This window comes from Hyla sarda, unplaced genomic scaffold (genome assembly GCF_029499605.1).
Source record: "Hyla sarda isolate aHylSar1 unplaced genomic scaffold, aHylSar1.hap1 scaffold_725, whole genome shotgun sequence".
In the NCBI taxonomy this organism is placed as follows: Eukaryota; Metazoa; Chordata; class Amphibia; order Anura; family Hylidae; genus Hyla; species Hyla sarda.
In genome coordinates this window covers 61,015-77,816 of record NW_026610746.1, presented here as the reverse complement: position 1 = coordinate 77,816, position 16,802 = coordinate 61,015, and the positions used below count along the sequence as shown (strand labels likewise).

The 16,802-nt window shown below is 52.9% G+C and overlaps 1 protein-coding gene across 1 annotated transcript; it reads right to left on the bottom strand.

The window, feature by feature from the left end:
* Positions 1-293: 293 nt before the first annotated feature.
* LOC130344665 (nascent polypeptide-associated complex subunit alpha, muscle-specific form-like) lies at positions 294-15,871 on the bottom strand. The gene is made up of 9 exons (XM_056554443.1): positions 12,360-15,871; positions 10,963-11,062; positions 10,750-10,857; positions 10,548-10,654; positions 5,829-5,943; positions 5,555-5,620; positions 4,755-4,944; positions 4,520-4,674; positions 294-2,580 (listed from the first exon to the last, which is right to left on the bottom strand). Exons 1-9 carry the CDS (start codon positions 15,719-15,721, stop codon positions 1,954-1,956), a joined length of 4,830 nt encoding a protein of 1,609 aa, XP_056410418.1. The 5' UTR covers positions 15,722-15,871; the 3' UTR covers positions 294-1,953.
* Between the last annotated feature and the right edge of the window lie 931 nt (positions 15,872-16,802).

Below are 16,802 nucleotides of genomic sequence, written 5' to 3'. Positions count from 1 at the left end.
GGGAACATGAAATTGAACGTAAATTCCATCAGTGCAGAGATCAGCACCGCTCATCACCTATGACACCTCGGGTGCTGGCATCACCCCAGGACTGAGGACTCCCCCCTGGATGCCACTCACTACAGATTTCCTCCATGATGAAGACGATCTGAATGGCGCTTCTGTTATGTAACATCTCCGGTACTGGGCCCCAGTCTATTCTATTGGAGGGGCACTGGTCAGGGACACAGGGCCCATATCTCCAATAATAAGACATTGTTCCACCCCCCAAACACAGCAGAGGACACACGGTTCAGGGTTACACTTGTGTAATGATGCAATAGAGGTTGAGGCGTAACACAACAGTCACCCCACGTCCAAACTGTACCCCAAATCCTCACAGATCGATAATATTAAATATAATCCAGTTCAATCTTCAGTGCAGGAGAGGATGACCGATGCGGAGCCGGAATGAAATGTATCATGCAGAACATACGGCGGAAGGCCCACCACGGGCAGGACACAAGGAAAGGGACCACCATGGGCTGGACACAAAGAAAAGGACCACCATGGGCAGGACACAAGGGGCAAATGAGTAGAAACTTGAGGTGGAGTAAAGGGAGGAGCTAATTGTAAGGGGTGGGGAAGAGGCAGGGGAGATGGAGGAGCTAATTGTAAGGGGTGGGGAAAAGGGAGGAATAATTGTAAGGGGTAGAGGGGAGGGAGGAGCTTATTATAAGGTGTGGGGAAGAGAGAGGAGCTAATTATAAGTGTGAAGCAGCGGGAGGGGCTTATTGTAAAAGGTAGAGAAGAGGGAAGGGCTAATTATAAGGGTGAAGCAGAGGGAGGAGCTAATTATAAGGGATGGAGCAGAGGGAGGAGCTCATTATAAGGGATGGAGCAGAGGGAGGAGCTCATTATAAGGGGTGGAGCAGAGGGAGGAGTAGAATGAAGCAGCTCATTATTATGGGGGGCGCTCACATAGAGCGGCGGAAGCTCAGGATATGCAGCGATGAATACATTACAGGATCAGCCTCTCGGCACGAATCACGTTTTACCTTATAGACAGAGATAAATATACAGGTATGTACACATGTCTGAGGTCCATATAGTCCCATGTTCTGCACACCTTGTGGGATCAACTGCCAGGTCCAGAGCTGCATACGGTGCGTTCAGGAGGACAGAACAATCACTTAAAAACAGAAAGCAACGTAACCAAAATATATACAACTAAAAGTGAAATGTGGAGGCGGGGCATGCACCGAGGGAGGAGGACCAGGCATCTCAGGAGAGGAACTCAAATCAAGTGCAATCCCTCGAACAATTGTAAACAAGGACCTTCCATTCATTTCAATGTGAGTGCAAAACACAACAGCTTCTCGTCTGTCCACAAGGCACCGCCATGGGCACTTCACAGGGGCCCACACACACTAGAAGGATGAGGTGCAGGCACAGCACAGGGGCCCGCACACACCAGAAAGATGAGGTGCAGGCACCGCCCTGGGCCCACAGACACTAGAAGGATGAGGTGCAGGCACCGCCATGGGCAAAGCACAGGGGCCCCCCCCCCCCCCACACACACACGAGAAGGATGGAGGGCATGCAGCAGCCAAAGAATAAGGAAAACAGATCAAAGGCCAATGGACAATAGTGTTTCTTCTTCTAAAGACCACGACATCTGGATTTTACAGAGGAGCCGGAGTCCACTGTCCCCCAAGTCTATCTCTGGAGACCTGAAGGGCAGGAGACGAAGCTGTGGCCATACATTGGGGGTAGTGGAAGAAGAAATTGCCTTGGAGGAAGAGGTTTCCAGTTTTAAGGTTTCCTATGACAAAGTGAAGAGCCGGCCCCTCATCCAGTCACCACAGAGCCATGGGCAAAGGGTATGAGATGTTTCGAGTACAGATGGGGTAACACCAGTCCTGGCAGGACACAGTCCATAAAACTCTACAACGACTGAAACACTCAGGCCCTTCAGAAGTAAGTGTCATGAGCTGCACCACTGTCTGTAGCCCCGGGACCACTATTCCTTGGAGAGTCTGCTGTAGATGAAGACTCTTTGCGCCTGAAGGAAAATTTCCTCTCCTTCTTCTGTCTGGTATCGGCCTTCTCTCGCTCCTTCTGAACTCTCTTCTCCTCCTTCTCTTTCTGCTTTTCCCGCTCTTTCTCCTTCCTCCGCTCCTCTCGCTCTTCCTTTTCTCTCTTCTTTTCTCGCTCACGCTCTTCTCTCTCTCTTTTTCTCTCCTGCTCCCTTTGCTTCTCTTTGCCCTTCTTGGTGGCTTCTCTGGGTGGTCCAAGAGGAGCCTTGTTGGAGGTTGGGGAGGGTAGTGCCGGATGGAGTCCTTCGGACACCACCACAGATTCAGGCTGCACAGCAAGTGCCGGTGTTGTTGGTGGGGATGGTCGGCGGAGGCTGGACAGGCTGAGACGGCTGCCGCTGAGGGTGGGGTTGAGGCGGAGCTTCTCTTCATAGATCTGTTTGGCTCCATGCAGACGTCGTGAAGGGCGGTACTGTAACTCCCCCCGATTTTCCCGCCATTTCCGTAATTGGGTGTTACTCTCTCTCTCTATTAAAGCATCGGTAACAGGAAGGGAACTCACCTGTCAGGGAACAAAGACACAGTAAAGACCGGACCAACAAAATGGAGACCGCCCCCCCCCAATGTGAAGGTATGAGAAGAGCCCTGCAATGAAAAGGTATTGGTCGAGCAGAGTCCTGCAGTGAGAATGTATTGGTGGAGCAGAGTCCTGCAGTGAGAAGGTATTGGTGGAGCAGAGCCCTGCAGTGAGAATGTATTGGTGGAGCAGAGTCCTGCAGTGAGAATGTATTGGTGGAGCAGAGACCTAGAGTGAGAAGGTATTGGTGGAGCAGAGTCCTGCAGTGAGAATGTATTGGTGGAGCAGAGCCCTGCAGTGAGAAGGTATTGGTGGAGCAGAGCCCTGCAGTGAGAAGGTATTGGTGGAGCAGAGACCTGCAGCGAGAAGGTATTGGTGGAGCAGAGACCTGCAGTGAGAAGGTATTGGTGGAGCAGAGTCCTGCAGTGAGAAGGTATTGGTGGAGCAGGGTCCTGCAGTGAGAATGTATTGGTGGAGCAGAGACCTGCAGTGAGAATGTATTGGTGGAGCAGAGACCTGCAGTGAGAAGGTATTGGTGGAGCAGAGACCTGCAGTGAGAATGTATTGGTGGAGCAGAGTCCTGCAGTGAGAATGTATTGGTGGAGCAGAGACCTAGAGTGAGAAGGTATTGGTGGAGCAGAGACCTGCAGTGAGAAGGTATTGGTGGAGCAGAGTCCTGCAGTGAGAAGGTATTGGTGGAGCAGAGTCCTGCAGTGAGAAGGTATTGGTGGAGCAGAGCCCTGCAGTGAGAAGGTATTGGTGGAGCAGAGCCCTGCAGTGAGAAGGTATTGGTGGAGCAGAGTCCTGCAGTGAGAAGGTATTGGTGGAGCAGAGCCCTGCAGTGAGAAGGTATTGGTGGAGCAGAGCCCTGCAGTGAGAATGTATTGGTGGAGCAGAGCCCTGCAGTGAGAAGGTATTGGTGGAGCAGAGCCCTGCAGTGAGAAGGTATTGGTGGAGCAGAGCCCTGCAGTGAGAAGGTATTGGTGGAGCAGAGCCCTGCAGTGAGAAGGTATTGGTGGAGCAGAGTCCTGCAGTGAGAAGGTATTGGTGGAGCAGGGTCCTGCAGTGAGAATGTATTGGTGGAGCAGAGTCCTGCAGTGAGAATGTATTGGTGGAGCAGAGACCTGCAGTGAGAAGGTATTGGTGGAGCAGAGACCTGCAGTGAGAAGGTATTGGTGGAGCAGAGTCCTGCAGTGAGAAGGTATTGGTGGAGCAGAGTCCTGCAGTGAGAATGTATTGGTGGAGCAGAGTCCTGCAGTGAGAATGTATTGGTGGAGCAGAGACCTGCAGTGAGAACGTATTGGTGGAGCAGAGTCCTGCAGTGAGAACGTATTGGTGGAGCAGAGTCCTGCAGTGAGAATGTATTGGTGGAGCAGAGTCCTGCAGTGAGAATGTATTGGTGGAGCAGAGTCCTGCAGTGAGAAGGTATTGGTGGAGCAGAGTCCTGCAGTGAGAAGGTATTGGTGGAGCAGAGTCCTGCAGTGAGAATGTATTGGTGGAGCAGAGTCCTGCAGTGAGAAGGTATTGGTGGAGCAGAGACCTGCAGTGAGAAGGTATTGGTGGAGCAGAGTCCTGCAGTGAGAAGGTATTGGTGGAGCAGAGTCCTGCAGTGAGAAGGTATTGGTGGAGCAGAGTCCTGCAGTGAGAAGGTATTGGTGGAGCAGAGTCCTGCAGTGAGAAGGTATTGGTGGAGCAGAGTCCTGCAGTGAGAAGGTATTGGTGGAGCAGAGTCCTGCAGTGAGAAGGTATTGGTGGAGCAGAGTCCTGCAGTGAGAAGGTATTGGTGGAGCAGAGTCCTGCAGTGAGAATGTATTGGTGGAGCAGAGTCCTGCAGTGAGAAGGTATTGGTGGAGCAGAGTCCTGCAGTGAGAAGGTATTGGTGGAGCAGAGTCCTGCAGTGAGAAGGTATTGGTGGAGCACTTACCTCAGGGAGCAGGACCTCCTCCTGCATACAGTGTGGCGGGAGGCTTCTTAGCTTCTCCATGGTCTCGTACATTCCCTGACAGCTCCGCAGCTTATCCACCGATCCCAGCGTGTGCTTCAATAACACCAGCCCCACACGGAACACGATCTTCACCCCTTCAACAAAACAAGGGTTAAATGACATGTATATTCCTGGTGTAACATTCACCCGTACCCAACCGAAGACCCCCGTATACCTTCACAGAAGAACATATCCCAAACGCGGAGCACTGAGGCCCAGGGTAACGTGCGGGAGAAGATGCACATGAACCACTCGGTCATATACAAGATGGGGTCAATCTTAAACTTCTTCAGGTGTCTGTAGGCCATGGGGCAAACCCTGCGCAACAAGGCAAAGAAAATCTCTCCATCCAGCTGGATGGCTTCCTAAAGAGAAAGAGAAAGGGTTAACTGCGGAGAACTGACATGTGGGAGGAGCAGAGGACCGACACGGAGGAGGAGGGGGAGCAGAGGACCGACACGGAGGAGGAGGGGGAGCAGAGGACCGACACGGAGGAGGAGGGGGAGCAGAGGACCGACACGGAGGAGGAGGGGGAGCAGAGGACCGACACGGAGGAGGAGGGGGAGCAGAGGACCGACACGGAGGAGGAGGGGGAGCAGAGGACCGACACGGAGGAGGAGGGGGAGCAGAGGACCGACACGGAGGAGGAGGGGGAGCAGAGGACCGACACGGAGGAGGAGGGGGAGCAGAGGACCGACACGGAGGAGGAGGGGGAGCAGAGGACCGACACGGAGGAGGAGGAGGAGCAGAGGACCGACACAGAGGAGGAGGAGCAGAGGACCGACAGAGGAGGAGGAGCAGAGGACTGATAATAAGAAAGATGCGGAGGACCGACACAGAAGAGGAGGAGCAGAGGACCGACACAGAGGAGGAGGAGCAGAGGACCGACACAGAGGAGGAGGAGCAGAGGACCGACACAGAGGAGGAGGAGCAGAGGACTGATAAGAAGAAAGATGCGGAGGAGAGGGATCTCACCAGGCCAGCGCTGTAATATCCCGGGAGGTATTTGTCACAGATCTGGACCAGACACCAAAACGCTTGCTGCAGAATAACAGACATGATAAGGGGGCTGCAGACATCATGGGGGCGGGTTCATACAGGTGACCCATGTGTTATCCCATACAGTATGGGGGGAGAGGACTTATGCACCCCCGCCCCCCCCCACCACCACCACATCCAGTCTCGGCCCGAACCCCCTGTACACCACATACAGATGACCCCTATCACAGTCCCAACTGTAAGATGTTACCTCGGCCGGCATGTGCATAAGCAGGACCGCTGCCACCGGAGCCTGGGCCTGGCAGTATCCCTCCTCCGGCCGGTATACGGTGTACGCCTTAAGGATGCGGTACAGATCCTGCTGCCTGCAGGGAAGACATCAATATTAGTGAGATAAGTCATGATGTAGATCTACAGAAGACACCACAGGGGAGTTCCTACAGTCCTACATCCTACACAAGGACCATCCTCCAAGGGTCACAGTCCTACATCCTACACAAGGACCATCTTCCAAGGGTCACAGTCCTACATCCTACACAAGGACCATCCTCCAAGGGTCACAGCTCTACATCCTACACAAGGACCATCCTCCAAGGGTCACAGCCCTACATCCTACACAAGGACCATCCTCCAAGGGTCACAGTCCTACATCCTACACAAGGACCATCCTCCAAGGGTCACAGTCCTACATCCTACACAAGGACCATCCTCCAAGGGTCACAGTCCTACATCCTACACAAGGACCATCCTCCAAGGGTCACAGTCCTACATCCTACACAAGGACCATCCTACAAGGGTCACAGTCCTACATAAGGACCATCCTCCAAGGGTCACAGTCCTACAGCTCTACATCCTGCACAAGGACCATCCTCCAAGGGTCACGTCCTACAGCTCTACATCCTGCACAAGGACCATCCTCCAAGGGTCACGTCCTACAGCTCTACATCCTGCACAAGGACCATCCTCCAAGGGTCACAGTCCTACATCCTACACAAGGACCATCCTCCAAGGGTCACAGTCCTACAGCTCTACATCCTACTCAAGGACCATCCTCCAAGGGTCACAGCTCTACATCCTACACAAAGACCACCCTCCAAGGGTCACAGTCCTACATCCTACACAAGGACCATCCTACAAGGGTCACAGCCCTACATCTTACACAAGGACCATCCTACAAAGGTCACAGCTCTACAGAAGGACCATCCTCCAAGGGTCACAGGTCTACATCCTACACAAGGACCATCCTCCAAGGGTCACAGTCCTACAGCTCTACATCCTGCACAAGGACCATCCTCCAATGGTCACAGTCCTACAGCCCTACATCCTACACAAGGACCATCCTCCAAGGGTCACAGCTCTACATCCTGACAAGGACCATCCTACAAGGGTCACAGCTCTACATCCTACACAAGGACCATCCTCCAAGAGTCACAGCTCTACATCCTACACAAGGACCATCTTCCAAAGGTCACAGTCCTACAGCTCTACATCCTACACAAGGACCATCCTCCAAGGGTCACAGCCCTACCAAGGACCATACTCCAAGGGTCACAGTCCTACATCCTACACAAGGACCATCCTCCAAGGGTCACAGTCCTACATCCTACACAAGGACCATCCTCCAAGGGTCACAGCCCTACATCCTACACAAGGACCATCCTCCAAGGGTCACAGTCCTACATCCTACACAAGGACCATCCTACAAGGGTCACAGTCCTACATCCTACACAAGGACCATCCTCCAAGGGTCATAGCTCTACATCCTACACAAGGACCATCCTCCAAGGGTCACAGCCCTACATCCTACACAAGGACCATCCTCCAAGGGTCACAGTCCTACATCCTACACAAGGACCATCCTCCAAGGGTCACAGTCCTACATCCTACACAAGGACCATCCTCCAAGGGTCACAGTCCTACATCCTACACAAGGACCATCCTACAAGGGTCACAGTCCTACATAAGGACCATCCTCCAAGGGTCACAGTCCTACAGCTCTACATCCTGCACAAGGACCATCCTCCAAGGGTCACGTCCTACAGCTCTACATCCTGCACAAGGACCATCCTCCAAGGGTCACAGTCCTACATCCTACACAAGGACCATCCTTCAAGGGTCACAGTCCTACAGCTCTACATCCTACTCAAGGACCATCCTCCAAGGGTCACAGCTCTACATCCTACACAAGGACCATCCTCCAAGGGTCACAGCTCTAAATCCTACACAAAGACCACCCTCCAAGGGTCACAGTCCTACATCCTACACAAGGACCATCCTACAAGGGTCACAGCCCTACATCCTACACAAGGACCATCCTACAAAGGTCACAGCTCTACAGAAGGACCATCCTCCAAGGGTCACAGGTCTACATCCTACACAAGGACCATCCTCCAAGGGTCACAGTCCTACAGCTCTACATCCTGCACAAGGACCATCCTCCAATGGTCACAGTCCTACAGCCCTACATCCTACACAAGGACCATCCCCCAAGGGTCACAGCTCTACATCCTGACAAGGACCATCCTACAAGGGTCACAGCTCTACATCCTACACAAGGACCATCCTCCAAGAGTCACAGCTCTACATCCTACACAAGGACCATCTTCCAAAGGTCACAGTCCTACAGCTCTACATCCTACACAAGGACCATCCTCCAAGGGTCACAGCCCTACCAAGGACCATACTCCAAGGGTCACAGCTCTACATCTTACACAAAGACCATCCTCCAAGGGTCACAGCTCTACATCCTAACAAGGACCATCCTCCAAGGGTCACAGTCCTACATTCTACACAAGGACCATCCTATAAGGGTCAGTCCTACATCCTACACAAGGACCATCCTCCAAGGGTCACAGCCCTACATCCTACACAAGGACCATCCTCCAAGGGTCACAGCCCTACATCCTACACAAGGACCATCCTCCAAGGGTCACAGTCCTACATCCTACACAAGGACCATCCTCCAAGGGTCACAGTCCTACATCCTACACAAGGACCATCCTCCAAGGATCATAGTCCTACATCCTACACAAGGACCATCCTCCAAGGGTCACAGATCTACATCCTAACAAGGACCATCCTCCAAGGGTCACAGTCCTACAGCTCTACATCCTGCACAAGGACCATCCTCCAAGGGTCACAGTCCTACATCCTACCCAAGACCATCCTCCAAGGGTCACAGCTCTATATCCTACACAAGGACCATTCTCCAAGGGTCACAGCTCTACATCCTAACAAGGACCATCCTCCAAGGGTCACAGCTATACATCCTACACAAGGACCATCCTCCAAGGGTCACAGTCCTACATCCTACACAAGCCCTAAAGCTCTGTTAGACATTTGGTGGACAGGTGAGCAGGAGATGGAAGCCATGTGATGGACAGGTGAGAAGGTGATGGACATGTGATGGACAGGTGAGTAGATGGTAATGGACATGTGATGGACAGGTGAGAAGGAGATGGTGGACATGTGATGGACAGGTGAGAAGGAGATGGTGGACATGTGATGGACAGGTGAGAAGGAGATGGTGGACATGTGATGGACAGGTGAGAAGGAGATGGTGGACATGTGATGGACAGGTGAGAAGGAGATGGTGGACATGTGATGGACAGGTGAGAAGGAGATGGTGGACATGTGATGGACAGGTGAGAAGGAGATGGTGGACATGTGATGGACAGGTGAGAAGGAGATGGTGGACATGTGATGGACAGGTGAGAAGGAGATGGTAGACATGTGATGGACAGGTGAGAAGGAGATGGTAGACATGTGATGGACAGGTGAGAAGGAGATGGTAGACATGTGATGGACAGGTGAGAAGGAGATGGTAGACATGTGATGGACAGGTGAGAAGGAGATGGTAGACATGTGATGGACAGGTGAGAAGGTGGTAGACATGTGATGGACAGGTGAGAAGGTGATGGTTGACATGTGATGGACAGGTGAGAAGGAGATGATGGACAGGTGAGAAGGAGATGGTAGTCATGTGATGGACAGGTGAGAAGGAGATGGTAGTCATGTGATGGACAGGTGAGAAGGAGATGGTGGACAGGTGAGAAGGAGATGGTAGTCATGTGATGGACAGGTGAGAAGGAGATGGTAGTCATGTGATGAACAGGTGAGAAGGAGATAGTAGTCATGTGATGGACAGGTGAGAAGGAGATGGTAGACATGTGATGGACAGGTGAGAAGGAGATGGTAGACATGTGATGGACAGGTGAGAAGGAGATGGTAGACATGTGATGGACAGGTGAGAAGGAGATGGTAGACATGTGATGGACAGGTGAGAAGGAGATGATGGACAGGTGAGAAGGAGATGGTAGTCATGTGATGGACAGGTGAGAAGGAGATGGTAGTCATGTGATGGACAGGTGAGAAGGAGATGGTAGACATGTGATGGACAGGTGAGAAGGTGATGGTAGTCATGTGATGGACAGGTGAGAAGGAGATGGTAGACATGTGATGGACAGGTGAGAAGGAGATGGTAGACATGTGATGGACAGGTGAGAAGGAGATGGTAGACATGTGATGGACAGGTGAGAAGGAGATGGTAGACATGTGATGGACAGGTGAGGTGATAGACATGTGATGGACAGGTGAGAAGGAGATGGTAGACATGTGATGGACAGGTGAGAAGGAGATGGTAGACATGTGATGGACAGGTGAGGTGATAGACATGTGATGGACAGGTGAGAAGGAGATGGTAGACATGTGATGGACAGGTGAGAAGGAGATGGTAGACATGTGATGGACAGGTGAGAAGGAGATGGTAGACATGTGATGGACAGGTGGCAGGGATGGTGGAGAGGTTATAGGAAAACAAAAAAGTAGATGGTGGGCACATAAAATGGAGATGGTGGATGATGCAGATTTCTACACAGCTCAGGTTGTGCCCCCAGTGGGTGCTCCAGGAGACGCTCAGGTGTCCGCTGGTTAGCTATTCAGTCTTTCACCACACCTACACCCATCTTACCCGTGTCCACCTCGCGCTGCAAACATCTCATGGAAAGGAAACTGACGGTGGAGATCTTTCTCGATCACATCCAACCACTTGGGGTCTCCTTGTTGCCGCTCCATTTCCTAAAACAAGAGACAGGAGAAGAGAGGCATTGATTGGCACCAAATTCCATACGCGAGGACCTCCACCCCTCACCATCATAATGGTGACCGCTCACATCGAATTTCCCAGGGTTTTTCATAAGAAGTTCATGGCTGTTGGAGAGGAACTGCCAGGCCTTGGCCCTCAGGGAAGATGGGATCCCCTTCCTGCATCTCAGCTTCACCTACAGACGGAAGATCTACTGTGAGATTTATGGGGGAACGCAGCACCCAGGAAGTTACCTTCTAGGAACACTGAAAACATGGGGATGGGGAGCTCTTCATCTCACCTTCTGAAAACGCCTGGTCAGCCACTTATCCCAGTTATTGAACATCTCCAACCATTTCAGTTCTCGCTGTCGAGCAATTTCCACAGGGATCGCACTCTCCCTGCAAGAGGAGACAAAAGTCATCTCCATGAAATCATACAGTGTTAGTGGGGAACATCACCAAAATAAGCTCAGTGTGACAACATGGCACACCAGCACAGCAAACACCCTACATCACCATCACAATATATACCGCCATCACAGCAATCACCCTACATCACCTTCACAATCTATACCGCCATCACAGCAAACACCCTACATCACCATCACAATCTATACCGCCATCACAGCAATCACCCTACATCACCATCACAATCTATACCGCCATCACAGCAATCACCCTACATCACCATCACAATCTATACCGCCATCACAGCAATCACCCTACATCACCATCACAATCTATACCGCCATCACAGTAAACACACTACATCCCCATCACAATCTATACCGCCATCACAGCAATCACCCTACATCACCTTCACAATCTATACCGCCATCACAGCAAACACCCTACATCACCATCCCAATCTATACCGCCATCACAGCAAACACCCTACATCCTTCACAACCTATACCGCCATCACAGCAAACACCCTACATCCTTCACAACCTATACCGCCATCACAGCAAACACCCTACATCACCTTCACAACCCATACCGCCATCACAGCAATCACCCTACATCACAATCTATACCGCCATCACAGCAATCACCCTACATCACCTTCACAATCTATACCGCCATCACAGCAAACACCCTACATCACCATCACAATCTATACCACCATCACAGCAATCACCCTAAATCACCATCACAATCTATACCGCCATCACAGTAAACACACTACATCCCCATCACAACCTATACCGCCATCACAGTAAACACCCTACATCACCTTCACAACCTATACCGCCATCACAGCAATCACCCTACATCCCCTTCACAATCTATACCGCCATCACAGCAATTACCCTACATCACCTTCACAATCTATACCGCCATCACAGCAATCACCCTACATCACCTTCACAACCAATACCGCCATCACAACAAATACCCTACATCACATCACAGCAAAACACCCTACATCACCATCACAGCAAACACCCGACACCACCATCACAGCAAACACCCGACACCACCATCACAGCAAACACCCGACATCACCATCGCAATCTATACCACCAGCACAACAAACACCCTACATCACCATCACCCACCTCGTCAGACTCTGTACATCACCGTCACCCACCTCATTAAATATCATATGTAACCAAAAGCAAACACTATTCTCCACCATCACCCCAAGCACCATCATTAGTCAGGAAGTCTAGTCAGATGTGGTGCCACTCACCCGATACCACTGAATTGATTTCCACCCAGAAAGCCGTATTTGTCAGTCTTCCTGTACGGCATGCCATTAATCTCAGAGTCAGAGCCTAAAGAGCTGGCGTCATCCAGTAGAGTGAGGGATTCCATGGTGCCAGACATCAGACTGACAGAGTCCAAATAACTGAGGGTGTCTGGAGCCGGAGCCTTGGACTTGAAACTAGACAGGGATGCGGTCTCATGACTGGTGGAGGTCTCCTGTTCACGGGGGGGATGACCAGGATATAGGTTGGATCTAGAGGGAATCGGAAGAGGGGGTTTGGAGGATATATTCCTATGTGGGCTAGAAGGGTCCAGGACACGAATTGGGGATAATGATGACAACCCAAGACTTGGCTGTGCAGGTGGATTGGACATCTGAGAAGTGGGGTTCACCTGAGTCTGTGTAATGTTAACCATCGCAGGGCCTCCATCTTGTTTCTCATACGCTTCCTGTTGTGTGATTAAATTAGATGGGACAGTGGTAACGCTCTGCATATCTTCTGGTCTTACATCTGGAGCACTCTTCACGTCTTCTGGTTGTATGGCTGGAGCACTCTTCATGTCTTCTGGTTGTATGGCTGGAGCACTCTTCATGTCTTCTGGTCTTACATCTGGAGCACTCTTCACGTCATCTGGTCTTACAACTGGAGCACTCTTCACGTCTTCTGGTTGTATGGCTGGAGCACTCTTCACGTCGTCTGGTCTTACAACTGGAGCACTCTTCATGTCTTCTGGTTGTATGACTGGAGCACTCTTCACGTCTTCTGGTCTTACAACTGGAGCACTCTTCACGTCTTCTGGTCTTACAGCTGGAGCACTCTTCACGTCTTCTGGTCTTACAGCTGGAGCACTCTTCACGTCTTCTGGTCTTACAGCTGGAGCACTCTTCACGTCTTCTGGTTGTATGACTGGAGCATGCTTCACGTCTTCTGGTCTTACAACTGGAGCACTCTTCACGTCATTTGGTCTCACAGCCGGGACACTCTTATCATCTTCTGCACGTACAGGGGTGCTTTTCACCTCTTCTGGTGGCAAAGCCGGGGCGCTCATCACGTCTTCTGGTGGTAAGGCCGGGGCGCTCTTCACATGTTCTGGTGGTAAGGCCGGGGCGCTCTTCACATGTTCTGGTGGTAAGGCCGGGGCGCTCTTCACATGTTCTGGTGGTAAGGCCGGGGCGCTCTTCACATGTTCTGGTGGTAAGGCCGGGGCGCTCTTCACATGTTCTGGTGGTAAGGCCGGGGCGCTCTTCACATGTTCTGGTGGTAAGGCCGGGGCGCTCTTCACATGTTCTGGTGGTAAGGCCGGGGCGCTCTTCACATGTTCTGGTGGTAAGGCCGGGGCGCTCTTCACATGTTCTGGTGGTAAGGCCGGGGCGCTCTTCACATGTTCTGGTGGTAAGGCCAGGACACTCATCCCATCTTCTGGTGGTAAGGCCAGGACACTCATCACATCTTCTGGTGGTAAGGCCAGGACACTCATCACATCTTCTGGTGGTAAGGCCAGGACACTCATCACATCTTCTGGTGGTAAGGCCAGAGCGCTCTTCACATGTTCTGGTGGTAAGGCCGGGGCGCTCATCACGTCTTTTGGTTGTTTGGCTAGGGAGTTCATGTGTTCTGGTGTCATGGTCAGGCCGCTCTTCATGTCACCATCAGTTACTGTGTACCCAGACTGACACACGCTATGGGTAGCAGAGTCCTCCTGTACCCTTGTGCCATCTCCTTGCTGCAACAGTGGACTGTCATGAGTTGTAGTGCAGCCCTGAGCCTCTGGACAATGAGAGGAAGCCCCTGAACTGGGCCCTAACTCCTCTGCCCAGGGTGATGTCCCTCTAGTGTCTGTGTCATGAGGCGGTGACACCAGCTGGTTCTGTATTGGCACACTCTGAGATGGCGATACTGCCCAGTCCTGTATCATAGTATGGAATGGAGGCCTTCCTCCTGTTATGACGGGGTTCTTCTTTTGGGTGCTCTGAAAATAAGAGTGTCCCTGAGCCCCGCCTGGTGGTTCCACTTGTGAAGTGCCCTGGTTCTGTACTCGTTGTGGAGCTCCTGATCTCAGGGTGGTCTCTGGTGGTGGAGGCAATCCTGATCTCAGGGTGGTCTCTGGTGGTGGAGGCAATCCTGATCTCAGGGTGGTCTCTGGTGGTGGAGGCAATCCTGATCTCAGGGTGGTCTCTGGTGGTGGAGGCAATCCTGATCTCAGGGTGGTCTCTGGTGGTGGAGGCAATCCTGATCTCAGGGTGGTCTCTGGTGGTGGAGGCAATCCTGATCTCAGGGTGGTCTCTGGTGGTGGAGGCAATCCTGATCTCAAGGTGGTCTCTGGTGGTGGAGGCAATCCTGATCTCAGGGTGGTCTCTGGTGGTGGAGGCAATCCTGATCTCAGGGTGGTCTCTGGTGGTGGAGGCAATCCTGATCTCAGGGTGGTCTCTGGTGGTGGAGGCAATCCTGATCTCAGGGTGGTCTCTGGTGGTGGAGGCAATCCTGATCTTGAGGGGCTATCAGGTGGTGGCGCCCATGATTTTGGGGGACTCCTTGGTGGTGGTGCCCATGATTTCAGGGGGCTCTTTGGTGGAGGCACTCCTGATCTGAGGGTGGTCTCTGGTGGTGGTGGCCATGATTTCGGGGCATTCTCTGGTGGTGGCGCCCATGATTTCGGGGAGGATTCTGGTGGTGGTGGCCATGATTTCGGGGCTGTCTCTGGTGGTGGTGGCCATGATTTCGGGGCTGTCTCTGGTGGTGGTGCTCCTGACCTGGGGGTGGTCTCTGGTGGTGGAGCCCATGATTTCGAGGCGGTCTCTGGTGGTGGTGCTCCTGACCTGGGGGTGGTCTCTGGTGGTGGAGCCCATGATTTCGAGGCGGTCTCTGGTGGTGGCACCCATGATTTCGAGGCGGTCTCTGGTGGTGGAGCCCATGATTTCGAGGCGGTCTCTGGTGGTGGTGCTCCTGACCTGGGGGTGGTCTCTGGTGGTGGCACCCATGATTTCGAGGCGGTCTCTGGTGGTGGAGCCCATTTCGAGGCGGTCTCTGGTGGTGGAGCCCATGATTTCGGGGCGCTCTCCGGTGGTGATCTCGGGGGTCTTGTTACAGGGGCACTCTCATGACTGTTCCCAGCAGCAGGCAGGGCGATCTCCTGGCTCTGCATTACTATCAGCACTCTCTGGGTGACTGTGGCCCCTGGTTTGCTCCCCCTGACTCCTCCATCTCCCGCAGCCTCCCAGGCACCCAGCTGCTCACCTCCTCTCTTGAGGGGACTCAGGGGCCGGCGTTCCATGGAGCCCCTGCGGGGAGGAGGCACGGGCCGGGGCCCCGGGGGGGAGGAGCAAGGCCCTGGAGGCGGCTCCATGTTACGGTACTGCTGTACGGAACAGGCCGGCGGCAGAAGCGCTCACCGGCCCGGTCTGACAGGGGAGCCCGCAGACCAATAGAAACCAGCCGCTGAAACACTGACAGCCAATCAGCGACTGGAAGGAAACGGAGTTGGAGTATGCAGTAGCCAATCACAGAGCGCCATAAGTCTCTGAACGCGTAATGACGAAGGTGAAGGACAGGGATTGGCCAGGGCTGGATGAAGCTGTCCAATCAGAGTCCGGAACTGAGCGGGGTCCATGAGGGTAGTGTCCGGAACAAGGAAAAGGAAGCGATGGACGCCTGAGAAAGGGCGGAGCCTCAACCAATCAACGCACAGCACTGCCAGTGATTGGCCAATCAGTGCAGGGAGGCGGGACAGACAGGAAAGGGAAGTGAAACTCAGAGGCAATAACTTTATTGACCTGCGAATAATGAACAAGGCGTTTGTGACAGGATGTATGGGGGCGAGGGGGCGCACTGATACTTCCGGTAATTACGGTACATGCCGGACCCCCCCCTCCCCCCATAATAACAGATATGAGAGCCGCAGGGACCGGACCCCCATAATAACTGATATGAGAGCCACAGGGACCAGACAACCGTAATAACAGATATGAGAGCCGCAGGGACCGGCCCCCCCCTGTAATAACTGATATGAGAGCCGCAGGGACCGGACCCCCATAATAACTGATATGAGAGCCGCAGGGACCAGACACCCCCGTAATAACTGATATGAGAGCCGCAGGGACCGGACCCCCTGTAATAACTGATATGAGAGCCGCAGGGACCGGACCCCCCCATAATAACTGATATGAGAGCCACAGGGACCAGACACCCCCATAATAACTGATATGAGAGCCGCAGGGACTGGACCCCCGTAATAACTGATATGAGAGCCGCAGGGACCGGACCCCCCTGTAATAACTGATATGAGAGCCGCAGGGACAGGACACCCCCATAATAACTGATATGAGAGCCGCAGGGACCGGACCCCCCTGTAATAACCGATATGAGAGCCACAGGGACCGGACACCCCCGTAATAACTGATATGAGAGCCGCAGGGACCGGACACCCC